At 45.5% G+C, this 13,987-nt stretch overlaps 1 protein-coding gene across 2 annotated transcripts in view; it reads left to right on the top strand.

The window, feature by feature from the left end:
• Positions 1-13,987, top strand: part of LOC138491110 (uncharacterized) — a 578,562-nt gene that overhangs the window by 516,499 nt on the left and 48,076 nt on the right. For both annotated transcript variants that reach the window (XM_069617434.1, XM_069617433.1), the window contains 4 exons: positions 1,174-1,338; positions 2,597-2,724; positions 5,463-5,731; positions 13,743-13,951. In XM_069617434.1, coding sequence (XP_069473535.1) covers positions 1,174-1,338; positions 2,597-2,724; positions 5,463-5,731; positions 13,743-13,951 — 771 coding nt within the window. The remainder of the gene's footprint in view (positions 1-1,173; positions 1,339-2,596; positions 2,725-5,462; positions 5,732-13,742; positions 13,952-13,987) is intronic.

The following is a 13,987-nucleotide window of genomic DNA, read 5'->3' as shown; positions in this document are numbered from 1 at the left end:
CTGGTTGAGGGGAAGAGTTACCACTGTCTGGTTGAGGGGAAGGGTTGCCACTGTCTGGTTGAGGGGAAGGGTTACCACTGTCTGGTTGAGGGGAAGGGTTGCCACTGTCTGGTTGAGGGGAAGGGTTACCACTGTCTGGTTGAGGGGAATGAGCTCCACTGCTTGGGCGGTGGGATGGAGATACGCAGATGAAGGGCTCTAATGCTAAAGACCTGCACCAGAGTGGGGTCTCTTGAGTGTGTGTGACAAGGGCTTGCAGTTGGTGTGGATTGCCTTTTCAGTTGGTTTCTGTAGAATCCCCTTGGTAAGAAGAGGAGTGGTTCTTTTCTGTGCAGTGCTCCGCAGTCAATGCACAGCTCTTCAAATGTACATATGAACCCCATCTGCTGATAATGACCTATGAAACTTAGATTAGAGGCGTTAGGACTTGGAAGGTTACAGTGCTGGGGCACAGTAAGTGGCTTTCGCTGGTAGAGTAACAAACATGGGACACTTTTTTTCAATTTACTTGACGTGATGTTGAATGTCTCAGATCACTCAAACAGATTAGTCTTCAAATGTCAAACCTATGCCTGGATCAAACATGAATTCCTGTTTGTTTTAATTATTTATTTGTTTTTGGTTCAATTACACAAAGTAGAACCTTTACAAAAAGAAAAGAAAAAAATATTTTAAGAATCCGATAAACAAATACATTTTTTTCCCCGTCATTTACACATAAAAAGGAAAATTATTCAAATTTGCATCCATCTCATTTCATGAATAAAAAATATCACATCTAACAGATAATAACAACTAATTATTAAAACTAAGCAATTCTTTTCCTATATACTTGCACAAGTTAACCAATTCAAATATCAGGGTTTTATGAGTACCTAGCATCATACGAGCCCAAAGAAATTCCAAGCAGTCCTCATATTCAATATTAACAAATTTCATCAAACGATTAGTTCTTATAGATTTGAAATGAGGACATTCAAGAATCAGGTGTTCATGAATTCCTGTTCTGGTTATCAGCACTGAAACACCAGAATCCTCTGAGGTTTGGAACTCTTTAGAAACATCAATTGAGTCGTACATTTCGTTGTTCTTCATCTCCTGACTTTGTTTAGTTTTGAGCGGGTGACCTTTGAGGAGTTGTTCCTTGACTCATGCAATGTTTATTATTTTCAGCTCAACAACGAAAGGGTCCACACCCCAGTGGTCGGCCGCTCCAGAGGTATCTCCATCGGCACCGTTGGGATCTACACGGTGGTTGAAACTGACTTTGGCATGCTCGTGAAGTTCGATGGCAACCAGCACCTGGAGATCTCTCTCCCAGACACCTACCGCTCAAAGGTCAGATGTTTTCTTGAGCTCAAGCAGCTGTAACCATGTTTTTCTATGTTTTCGGCAGACATTTATTATTTATATGCTATGAAGAAACCTCCAGATGAAACATTTGATCAGAACTACTTGACCTGGAAAGGAGGTGCTGGGGTTCATGTAGTTTATGCAGGTGGTTGTCCTGCTTCAAAGGCACTTTTTGAATGGGCACATGGTTTCTGAAATATTATTCCATCTTCATTCTTGCACATGTTATTGATCAAGAATCCTTTCTGTAGAGGGTGTGCTAAAGAGAGAGTCTTGGGGCAGTGCCCCAAAATGAATGTCAGATGCCTGCACCTGGCAACTCCTGTGAACTGAATTTGTGGGACCCGGTTCTACCCGGAGTCCTTGATTAGCACCATGAGATGGCTTGGGGGTCCACACTCTGGGTCCCCTAAAGATAAAGGAAAGAAAACCCTCTGAGCATCATACATCATGCATAACACAGCTTCTGTAGCAAGACATGAATGTCTCGGGACACCTGGCATGAAGCAGTGTACCATTATCTAGTCAAAACGGGGCACATTTATGTGTGCAGAAAAACAGCCAGGCATAGGAAATGTGGTACACTGGTTTCAGTACATGGGTCACTGCCAGCGCCAAACAAGCTATAGCTGTGCCAATAATGAACTAGAAGGCCCAGAATGCACTGGTGTAAGGTAGTATACAGAGCTTGTTGTCACTCCATGGTGAGTAGTCAAAAAGATGCCACCCACGTACCTGTATGTGATAAACATGACTCTTGCAATCTGTCGTAAAAACCTAGGAGTACACTCAAAGAAAAAATACATGAGTGCAGTCTGAGAAAACTGCAAGAAGGCTGAAAGGCCTGCGCTGCATTAGGTCCTGGGTGACGGCACCCAAATGTGGATCTCTGGCGAAGGATCAGGCTGGGACCCCAGGCGCCAGGGAGCGGAGATCCAGCTTCCTGAGATGGGCATCTGTACTGGGAGGAGGGTAGGACAGAGATGCACGGTCCAATGCAGACCACCTGATTGAGTCCCTCCTGGGTGTGACATTGTGCACTTCCCGTGGCTGGCCTCAGATAAAGTTCTAAGGTGCTGGCGAAAGGGACTAGCATGATGAAGAGCGCACCCCTGAGACGGGCAAAGGACCATTTGAGTCACGTGGTGGGCGTATTGTAGGGTGGTTGTGGAGTGTGTAACATGTTCTCATTGGCCACCTTGCCCGCTCGTTATAACAGAGCCATTTTGCCTCTTCGGTGTAGGTCTGCGGGATGTGCGGTAACTACAACGGTCGATCCAACGATGAGCTCCTGATGCCCAATGGTCGCCTGGCAAGCAACGTTGTGCAGTTTGGAAACAGCTGGAAAGCGGAGGAAGACAGCAGCGCAGGGTAAGTACTTTCTGAATTCTGACAGTCCAGAGCGTAGCAACCCAGTCCACATGGGTTCAATTGTGTTCCATTGGAACCCTCTACTGGAGTGAGTTGGAGCAATGTATGCATTGGGATGAAAAGTGAGCCAATCGGGCTAGAAAACAGCCTTAGGATTGGAGCTGCTGTTGATGCCATAGCCAATGATGGCACTGTCCTAAATTCAGGTCTTTACCCTTAGTGGATTACTACAGGTGCTCCTCAAGAAGGGGGGAGGCACAGGCAGAGCCATCTTGGGTCCAATATCCTCCAACACTGTCTCGTCGGAAGTGTTCCATTTCATTAACACACAACAGAGGTCAATGCAAGGGCCTTTGCTTTGAGGTTCTCTGAAATGTCACTTTCTTTATTGCTCTGTTTTTCAAACCTTTCCTTCCCTCCTATATCTCACAGCACTTAGAAATGATCATCAACCCTGTCTATGTATGCACAACATGAAAGAGATTCATAAAGGAACATTATGGTAAAGAGCGAGGCAGTAAGGAGGAAGGAAGGCTGGCAGAGCATCTTGCAATGACGGGTCGCTATAAATATTGTGAAATTGTTAAAAAAAAGTGTTTTGTGTTTTTTTTACTTTTCACCCTTTGTTAGGGTATAAATGCAAGGAATAGCTCACTCCACTGCAATTATTTTGTATGAAATTGTTTGCGTCAGAAATTGCCCAATGATGCTTTGCACACTATCACAGGTGCTTGCTGCAATTTTTCGGATACTTTAAAGTGCATACATTTTGTTAATTTGTTTTGCTCTTTCGAATACGAGAATCAACCCTTTCCTTCCCCAGATGCCACAATAGCTCCTGGGGGCAAAGGGCATATGACTGCCTGCATCTGTGAAGCACACATTTGGACATAGTCCCAAAACTTGATTTGCCACGTGATGAGGTCTACTACCACATCCCCTGCGCCTAAAACATCCAATTCAATCATCAAAGGGCTTTTGAAAATGTGCATCTGTGATGTGCGCATGCATATGCTCATTGTCATCCTCTTTGCACATTTGCACATATCAGGAGGTCTTTCTGCACATGTAAAGCACATCCCATGTGATTTAAAGTGCGCATGAATCAAAGATCTACCCTTGCGCCTGATTGGAGCAGGTGCAGGGGGAAGCTCTATACATCAGTGGGTCATTCCTGGCATTGCCATGCTTTCGTGTAAATGTGATGGCAACATTGTGCACCGCTGCCGCCCCAAACAGCGCATTTCCTTGGCTGCACATTTCACACCGATGGTGCCAGGAAGGGCTGTGAAATAAGAAATGCGATCCCAGCACCACACGTTAGTGTCAGGCGCTGATATATGCACGGAGGCTGGTCGGCGCATCATTTGCACCTCCGCACGGTCCATGCGCAGGTCACCTTTGAGAATAGCGCAACCTGCTTATTCCTAGAGTGCCGCAAGTAAAATACACGCACTGTGTTGTTTTCTTTTAATTGCGTGTGGCACTTTTTTGAGAATGTGAACCCAAGTGACTTCCTTTCTGAATAGGACACAAGCCTTCCTGGTGCACAGCAAGAGGGTGTTGCTATCACATGTGCTGTGAATCGGGCAGATTGTGTCATGTCCCGGATAGCTGCTGCATCTAAGGAGGTGCACGTGCCTGTGATCCATGTAAACATGCGCTGCAGGTATGTGGCAGACACCATAACAGCAACATGTTCAGAAACCAGTGGCCAACTCTTCCAGAGAAAGGGTATTGTTTATGGAAACCAATGCATTGACATAGAATAGACCTGTTTTACACTGAATTAACAGATAATAGAGGGTTTTGCAGACCCACTACTGCTTTCTTTCCAGTACCCTTTCTCCCGAGTAAAGAGAGGGGACCCAATTCACAAAGACATTGATTTTCACACATAAAATTGCAGCTCTGACCGAAAGCAAACTGCACAAGCCGAGTGATTCACAAATAAACCCACCACGGATTCTGCACTTTGCACACACAAATGGACTCGATTCACACTAAAAAACATCCAATCACAAGGCACAAGTCCATGGAAATTCAAATTAACATCTAGGTGAAAAGTGAAACATTTTGTAACCATTTCGCCTGAAAGTCTGCTGGGGAAGTCAGCCACTTCCTAGGAAATATATGAGAACATGACAATTGTTTCAGTAGAATTGTGCAGGTCCTAAATCTGACTTTGCCTAGTCTGAAAGGGGCAGGGGCAAGTTTCTACAGCGGCACGTGCTTTGCTGTTACGTGAATCAGGTTATGTGCACGTGTAGGGGTTTCCCCTATGAGAATTACCCCCACCATTTCAACTCTTCCGGACACCCCCACTTTGCATTTGCAAAGTAGCTGCTGCTTGTAGTAGTTTCCCCTCTTGCTCGTTCGTTGCAAGAGGTCTTTTTCATTGTTTTGCAATACAACTGCAATGTGCAGCTCATGAAGTTCAATTTCTTTTCCTGCAAATGCATTATTGCCCGCAAAATGCTTTTTGTATCAGCCTGAAGGGGTATGTATATGTGTGGTCAAAACTATCACCAGTTTTCAAAATGTACTCTCTGCCAATGTTAAACTTTAGTGATAACTGTGTATGCAGTGCTGTGCATGCATTCACTGGAGGTCCATTGCCCTCAATTTAACATCACAATAGTAACGATAGGAAAGAGTTTAACTGCACAATTTGTTATAAGGCATCCTGATTTAGTTGGTTCGTTGGAAGCTTGCAACGTTCTGTGTTTTTTTTGCAGTTGTTTGCCTGACAACCGAGTGGACTTCGAGCCGCCTTGTAGGCCTGGACAGAAGCCAGTGGTAGAGCAGCAGTGCAGTGTCTTACTGTCAAGTGCCTTCAAACCATGCCACGACCTGGTCGATCCCCAACTCTTCATTCAGACTTGCACCTACGACATGTGCAAGTACGACGGCATGCTGGCCTCCTTCTGTGCCATCGCCCAAGCCTACGTCGACGCCTGCAAGATTGAGGGCATCAATATTAAGTGGAGGACCAGCACACTCTGCCGTATGTATATGAAATTTGAACTATTTACTGATCCAGAGGGCTTTGAGGAGCTTCCTCATGAAAAATTGACTGCCTAATAGTCTTGTCAGTTTCTTGTATTTTTCTGTCACTTTTCCACATCTGTGAAATTTGATGACGAGGTCATGGAAAACTCTTTCAGACAAACTCCGAACAACCTAAGTTCATGTGTGATTCCTAATACGCCAACCTACAACAACTTCTATCTATTCTATCTATATTTCTAAAAGTGAAAATGTGTGGGTGGCTCGGTTTGTGGCAAATTCCAATGTATACAATTCCACACCATTACCTTTTAGGACCCACCGGACAGTACTGGCTTCTTGACTTTTGGACACCACCCTTTTCCCTGTATTTCGGCACACGCCAAAATGTGTTTGTGAGTTTCAGGCTTCAAGAAGCAAAGTTCATTATACAATTCCACACCGTTTTCCCAATCTGCACCACATGTTGCATAGCTACCTGTTAGGACCCTCCGGACATTATTGGCTACATGACATTTGTACACCCCACCCCTTTCCCCAAATTAGAGCACATTCACACATGAGACGGATGCCCAAAATCGGCAAAACATCAATGTGGTTGTAGATGGACCGGTCTCGACATGATGAACACTTGGTATCAAGGCCCTTGGATGCACGGTTTCCAAGATATGTGCACCGCAGTGAACTGCACCACGCTAGGCTACGGTCTGCAGGTGGGGAGCGGGAACAGAAGGTCCCACTATGAAGCAGCACACAACTCTTGCCTCCCCCAACGTCTGCTCCGCAGTATGTCATCTTGCCACACGCGCCCATTCTCTGTGTAGTTTACTTCAAGGTGCAAAGCAAATCAAGCGATAAGCGATACGATACAGTGACCTGCAGGATAATTGACTTTCAGCAATTGATGAAAGTGTTATGTCTGTCTACAGAACCCATTCGGAGAACAGGTACTTTTGCTAGTAAATAATAAAACCAGAAGGTAGTTGAAATATACTTAAGATATTTAGTAAACAACAGAATGTCACAACATGCAAGTTCCTGTCTGGAGCCAGTCACTGGAGGAAGTGTGTCAATTTCAAAGCTTGTAAAATAACAAATGACTACTATAACAATCACCTGGGCTGTAAAATGCAACGGAAGACTCAAGAAAAAGGAGTCTTCTGTACATCACTCAATGGGACAATACCTGCAGCACACATCTTTATTGTAATGTTGTGCAGGTTTTAAGATTAATATTGGTCTGGATACATGAATTATCTGGTGGGGCCTTCCTTGATATCAGCTAACATTCCCAACTCAATGGTGCACTAGTAATCCATGTATGAAAGACTGAATCATCCTAGCCCAAATGCAAACACCTGCTTTCAGGTAACACATATCTTGGTAGCAGATACAATAATACTCTGTGCTAGCTCACCAGTGACAGCCTGTCATCATTACTCAGTCAGCTCTGCTAAAATTGCAATAACTCTCTGAGCTAGTTTAGCTGGAAAAAAGGACTGAGTTGGAGGCAGGGGATTCTTGCAAACCTTCATCTAGAAATCGGTGGGGACGTCATCAGTCTTGCCCCCGATGCGGTCCTGCCAGTTATAGTTCCTCGTTAGTTGGATGTAGTTGAGGCAACTAACTAGTGAGTGCCTCAGCTGTGATTCTGTTCATAGTGTGTTAGCCCTCTCTCTCCTTAGGTGAGCATAGTTGAGGCAACTAGTTAACGTCTCAGTTGTGGTTCAATTTTCATGGTGGGCCCTCCTACTCTCTCAGTTGGAGTTGGATGTAGTTGAGACAACGAGTGAGTGTGTACCAGGTGTGGTCCTAATGTCATGATGAGTCCCTACTCACTCTCCTTAGGTGAGTGTAGTTGAGGCAACGAGTGAGTGTGTACCAGGTGTGGTCCTAATGTCATGATGAGTCCCTACTCACTCTCCTTAGGTGAGTGTAGTTGAGGCAACTAGTGAGTGTGTACCAGATGTGGTCCTAATGTCATGATGAGTCCCTACTCACTCTCCTTAGGTGAGTGTAGTTGAGGCAACTAGAGCGTGTCTCAGTTGTGGTCCTATTTACATGGTGTTTCCTCCCACCCATTATCCTTAGTTGGGTTTTATCGAGGCAACTTGTGTAGGTAATGGTCATTTGGCAAGCGGGCAAAGCCCTGGCTTTTTACATTTTTATTAGTACATTAAATGATGGAGTGATTCCTTCTCCAAAGAGGTACTCTGCTAACCAGATCCCCCTTTGTTGCAACTCCATGCCAAAAGCATAGTGTACTTGTGCCCTGCTGCATCAGTAGCTCATGCCGCAGAGCAGGTTGAAAGGTCACAAGATGCCCACTCGACCAACTCAGCAATCGCAAAGTCACTGCAGCGCAGAAGCAGCATTTAAGATATGGCCCATGTACCACAGCTATGATGATCCTGAGTACCCCGTGCTGGTGGCAGGCTAGTCTCTAAGAATAAGCTACGCCTGAGTGTAGGCATAGTGCCTGGTGATACTTATCATCATGGCCACCACATCCCAATTGATATTGCACATGCGTCCGCTCCTGTGAGTCAGCTCTGCTGTGCAAGGGAAGGTGCATTCGTGTCAGACGGGCTGATACTGCCATGCGGCAGGACTGGGACCCCGGGGACCCAGCCTCTCTTTGATTCTCTTTGTGAGGGCCGGTACCACTCTCCCTGAGAGATACAGAGACAGCCGCACAGCAAGACGCTGTCCTGGGCCCAGGTGTCAAAGGAGCACGCCCATTCAGGAGGAGTAGCCTCACACCAGGGGGCTGTCCTGGGCCCAGGTATAAAGGAGCACGCCCATTCAGGAGGAGTAGCCTCACACCAGGGGGCTGTCCTGGACCCAGGTATAAAGGAGCACGCCCATTCAGGAGGAGTAGCCTCACACCAGGGGGCTGCATGTCTAAGGGTCTTTGCTGTCGGTAGGAGGGAAGGGGTGGGAGTAGGATAGGCAGGAGTGCTCTGGACACTGGAAGAAGACTTCCAGCATATTGTTTCTTGCTATCTCTCTTTCCTTTTCCTGTCTCCTCCACTTCCTCTGGAGCAAAGCACTTTGGGTGTGACATCGCTGGGGCAAAGTCCACTCTATCCAGGAGCAGCGATTGGTCCTCTAGTTCAGGCTAGCTTAAGACCAATCACCTGGGGATTTGTGCCCTTAAAAGAAGGGCACCCCTTCAGCCGAAATCTGTGTCCACTGTGTGTTGTGTGCTCCTCACCTCCCTCATTAGTTTGGTGCAGTTAAGGCAAATAGTGGGTGGTCCAGTTGTGAGTCTCTGCCCATGGTGTGTTTGGCTGTAGTTGGCTTTTAATTGGTCAGTTGCGTTGTTTTGCTTAATTACTCTCCCCACATGTACACCAATGGCTTTCGGTGGCACTACCAGTTTGTTGTAGCATGTCTGTGGCATGAAGTAGCCCATTTTGACCTATTTTTTCTTTCGTAACATGGATATTGTAAGTGGTAGAAAGTGCTCTTTCAAGAAAGCATGGACTCTCTAGACCTGTACCTTCTTCCTTTGGCTGCCACTCCCAGCATCCTCCAGAGGATGGATCGGGGACATGGTGGAGTTTTACAAGTCACTCAATGTTGTCAAAATTCAGTAGCAGTAGCAGTGTTACAAGCAACAAATTCTAAGACAGAAAATATTCCCAAAATGAAGATACAGTTTGCACCCACAGAAGTACCTCCCCTGCAACCAAATAAATGAAGAAACCACAAAAAGAACAGTGTGGTACAAGCAAGGAGAACTATTTAATGAGAAAATAAATGCTCCTTATTGTAGTGCCTAATGTATGAGGCCATTTGTTGTTGGTGCTACAGAATTAGGGACAGTTTGACGATTTATTTATTTGTAATACTTTATTGCGTTTGTAGTACACAAGGTACTTTTATATAATAGACACACACAGCAATCACATTAAAAGAAAAGGTCATTAAAACCAAAGAAGGTTAAAAAAAACACTTTTCCTATCTGAGCCAATCAACAAATCATTTAACTAATCAATTTACATTGTTGCATTCGCAGCCCAGCATAAAGGAAAACACACCAACTATTTAAGACATCATTTCACCACGATCCCCTATAGTTCTCAAGTCCATAATGAATTATGGTATCAGTTTTAAGTCTGCTGTAATTCCACTCATCACCTCCTCAATTTTGTCAAAAATTGTCACCAAAATTCTGCACGAGCTTGGGTGAGCGATGGGTGGGCCGTCGTCATAAGTCTTTGCCATAAATGTACAGAGATAATCGGGGAGGGAGTGTTAATAAAGGGTTAAAAATTGAACAGCCTCGTATTCAGCAACAACGGACAGGGCAAGGCTAGATGCGCCAGAGAGTCAAACGCAATGCCACCCAGTTTACAGAAACGTAATTCGGAAAGGATACCCAGTTTTGGTCCCAGCACCTCCAGCGTGGGTAAACAATTCAGCCTGAACTTGAGGTACCAGTCTCTCAATTTGGGCAAAGGAAATTTTTTCAAATACGGTCTGACCTCCGTCAAAAGGTAGATACAATATTTCATGCCCCCATACTGTTTTAGTCATCCTAAATCCCGAAAATCAACAGAACGATCCCACCTTTTCACCTTCCTTTTTAATATTTCTTCTGAATCGAAACTGGTCGCGACTAACAGGCTCATAAACAACTCACATCTTTACTTGAATTCACGTAAGACGGGGTTAGATTCCCCCTCCATCATAGCATTCAAGTAAAAATCAATGTGTGGTTTCCTAGCTTTTGTTATTTTGAGGAAGAGAGAAAGAGAGAAAGAGAGAGAGAGAGAGAGAGAGAGAGAGAGAGAGAGAGGCTGAGCTCCATAAATTGTGCCCAACACGAGACTAGACCCAGCTCCAGTCTGACCACACTCACTGGAACTGAGCGAGCGAGACCCAGGACTTGTCTCAACCACCTGCCTTCCAGAATGCCAAAATAAAACGTCCTATTCCTAAGATTCATTAGTTTGCACCCATAAGTATGGTAGCAGAGATCTTTGACCTGTAGAGCTCGATAAAGGGTAAGAGAGAGTAAGCGCATAATCTACTTTTGACAAATTTCACTGGTGAAAGACAAGCACTCACTTTCTCGTCCATTTTCCTTTCCTGTATTTTTTGTTTTTGTTTCTAGGAGACGGCAAACCCCACATAGCGGATACAATCTTCTTTCTCAACTACTGAGTCGTTGATCTTCCATGTGTAGCTTTTCTGGTTCCTCATTGTACTACAGGTCATTAAATAGGATTTAGCAGGGTTTATTGTTAATTGGTTCCGAGACAAATATTTCATTACGCCAGAGAAGCTTCTCTGGAGTCCGGCGGGGGTATAGTCCAGGAGGAGAAGACCGTCTGCATATGCAATGCATCCCAACCTTAGATCCATCCAACGTCGGGCATATGCATCCCAGGCCCTGGATGACTCCCACAGGTCAGGCAGGTACCAATTGAAAGGGGTTGGCAGAACAACACACCCCTGTCGAACACCCTTCGTGACCCCAATACCCCTAGGGAGTTCACCTGCGAGATTGAGCCTAACCTTTCTGGTATTACATGTGTAAAGCACTTGGATCATTTAAAATAGGCCCGGGTCTATGCCCCATCTCAGTAACTTCCTCCAGAGCAGGGCCAGGTGAAGAATAGGAAGCAATTCCGATGCTCCGACAAGTGCCTCGTATGCGAGGCACTACAAAAGTGGAACATGTTGGAACCTGTGTTTAGCATAGTTTGAAAGATGATTATTACCAAATTTACCAAGGAATACACATAAAATAATGCAACAAATAGCTCTACCATTTTTTATAAATAACCAATGACATTGTGGGATAGTTTGAATTGTTCTTAAACAACATTCTTCAAATTAGAATATCACTAAGTACACAGCGACTTGTCTTAATTATTAAGGTTTTACATTTCATTATAACCTATTTTCTCAATGCATATTTTTACTTTCTCGTACCGTATGGTTCCTTTGTGTAATTTTTGAAACTTTATTAAAGAAAGTACAAACTGACCTTGGGAACATCAGAAAACAAGTATAAATCAGGATGACCTTTTCTGGCATATGAGCAGTGATGGAAGTGAGCAGGAATGGTCGGGAGCGGTGTTCAACTACTTTTCTTTTTTCCTGTTTTCCATTCCTCTACTTTTTACGCCATATTCACCATTTTATATAGAGGATTTGTCCATTCATGTCCCTCTGCAGGTGTAAAGCTGTGTCACTTAGACTATTGCAATGACCCGGCTGCAACACCTTGCCACATGTTCCAGTAAGCTTACGCCAACCCTCTGCCCTGCCGAGACCACAGTTCCACTACTTTTTTCGGTACTCTTGTACCACTGCACATTAGGTCGATTCCTAGCTTACAGAGCATGTTCTAAGAAGCCCCTTGCTGTCCACTGCTGCTGATTGGTCCATTCTGTGCACTCTATATGTACATTGCATTCAAGAGCATTTTGCCCCCTACAACACGTAGTTTTTGATTTGACTGTTTTAAGCCTAGACCTACAAGTCTTAGGTTGCAAAGTGCTGTCTTCCAACAATTTAGCGGTGCCCACTGCCTAAAGGTATCACATGTGACTTGGGGCCACTAGTCAGACATGTTTGCTTAGATCACCCTTCATCCTTCTCCAGTTTGGATCACCCTTCATCCTTCCCCAGTTTAGATAACCCTTCATCCTTCCCCGGTTTGGATCACCCTTCATCCTTCCCCAGTTTAGATAACCCTTCATCCTTCCCCGGTTTGGATCATCCTTCATCCTTCCTCGGTTTGCATCACCCTTCATTCTTCCCTGGTTTGGATCACCTTTCATCCTTCCCCAGTTTAGATCACCCTTCATCCTTCCCTGGTTTGGATCAGCCTTCATCCTTCCCCGGTTTGGATCACCCTTCATCCTTCCCCGGTTTGGATCACGCTTCATCCTTCCCTGCTTTGGATCATCCTTCATCCTTCCCCAGTGTAGATCAGCCTTCAAATTTCTCCTGTTTGGATCACACTTCATCCTTCCCTGGTTTGGATCATCTTTCATCCTTCCTCGGTTTGGATCACCCTTCATCCTTCCCCGGTTTAGATCACCCTTCATCCTTCCCCAGTTTGGATCACGCTTCATTCTTCCCCGGTTTGGATCACCCTTCATCCTTCCCTGGTCTGGATCACCCTTAATCCTTCCCCAGTTTAGATCACCCTTCATCCTTCCCCGGTTTAGATCAGCCTTCATCCTTCCCCGGTTTGGATCACCTTTCATCCTTCCCTGGTTTGGATCATCTATCATCCTTCCCCGGTTTGGATCATCCTTCATCCTTCCCTGGTTTGGGTCACCCTTCATCCTTACCCGGTTTATATCACCCTTCATCCTTCCCCGATTTAGATCAGCCTTCATACTTCCCTGGTTGGGATCACCCTTCATCCTTCCCCGGTTTGGATCACCCTTCATCCTTCCCCTGTTTGTCTGGATGCAAGGCTCCAACACCATTAGAGGAAAAGTGGGAAGATGAACCATGGAATACTTCAGGCAGGAGCACTTGAGGGTAGCCGGGTCCCATCCGCCAACCCCAGTAAGAAACCACTTGCGGCAGGTTGGTAATCGCCTCTCCAACCACTTAATTCCAGGTGTCACCGGAGCGAAAGAAGACCTACGGGCTGACACATGGATTATAGGGCGCAGCTTCACCAGTAGGCCACTGGCCCCAAGGGTCGCCAATGGAGTCTTAGAGAGGGGCACTGGGACTCTTGTGATGGTGCTCTGAATTGTGGAACTGCTGACTGGTACTGAACGGTTGTGGCTCTGTGGACCTTCCTGAAATGTTAAACAGTCAATGAAAGGGCGTGTCGGCCATCTTGGATATTTGAGTGATTGTTAAAGGGAGCTTTTATAGAGCAATATCAAGAATCAAGAAACCTGTGCCATGTGTATTCTCGGTTGTGCTGTGATTAACATATTAGGTGTGTCGGGGGAACATGCTGTGGGGTTGCCATTATAATTGGGTTTCACAGCAGCACAATTTTCTTTCCCTTGAAGCTTTGCCATGCCCAACCAACAGCCACTACACCGACTGCGCCTCCCTCTGCCCACCGACCTGCAATGATATTTATGCGTCTGCCACATGTGAGAAGCCGGCGGACTGTGTTGAAGGTTGCGTCTGCGATGATGGGCACGTGCTCAGCGATGACCAGTGCGTGCCACTGAGCGACTGCGGGTGCAGGACAGTAAATGACACCTACTACCAGGTAAGCGCAATGGGCTGTATCGCAAAACATGCCAAA

The sequence above is a fragment of the Ambystoma mexicanum genome, chromosome 10, assembly GCF_040938575.1.
Source record: "Ambystoma mexicanum isolate Mex_15411 chromosome 10, UKY_AmexF1_1, whole genome shotgun sequence".
NCBI classification, from domain to species: Eukaryota; Metazoa; Chordata; class Amphibia; order Caudata; family Ambystomatidae; genus Ambystoma; species Ambystoma mexicanum.
The sequence above is the reverse complement of the archived record's forward strand: the minus strand, read 5'-3'. Positions and strand labels throughout refer to the sequence as shown.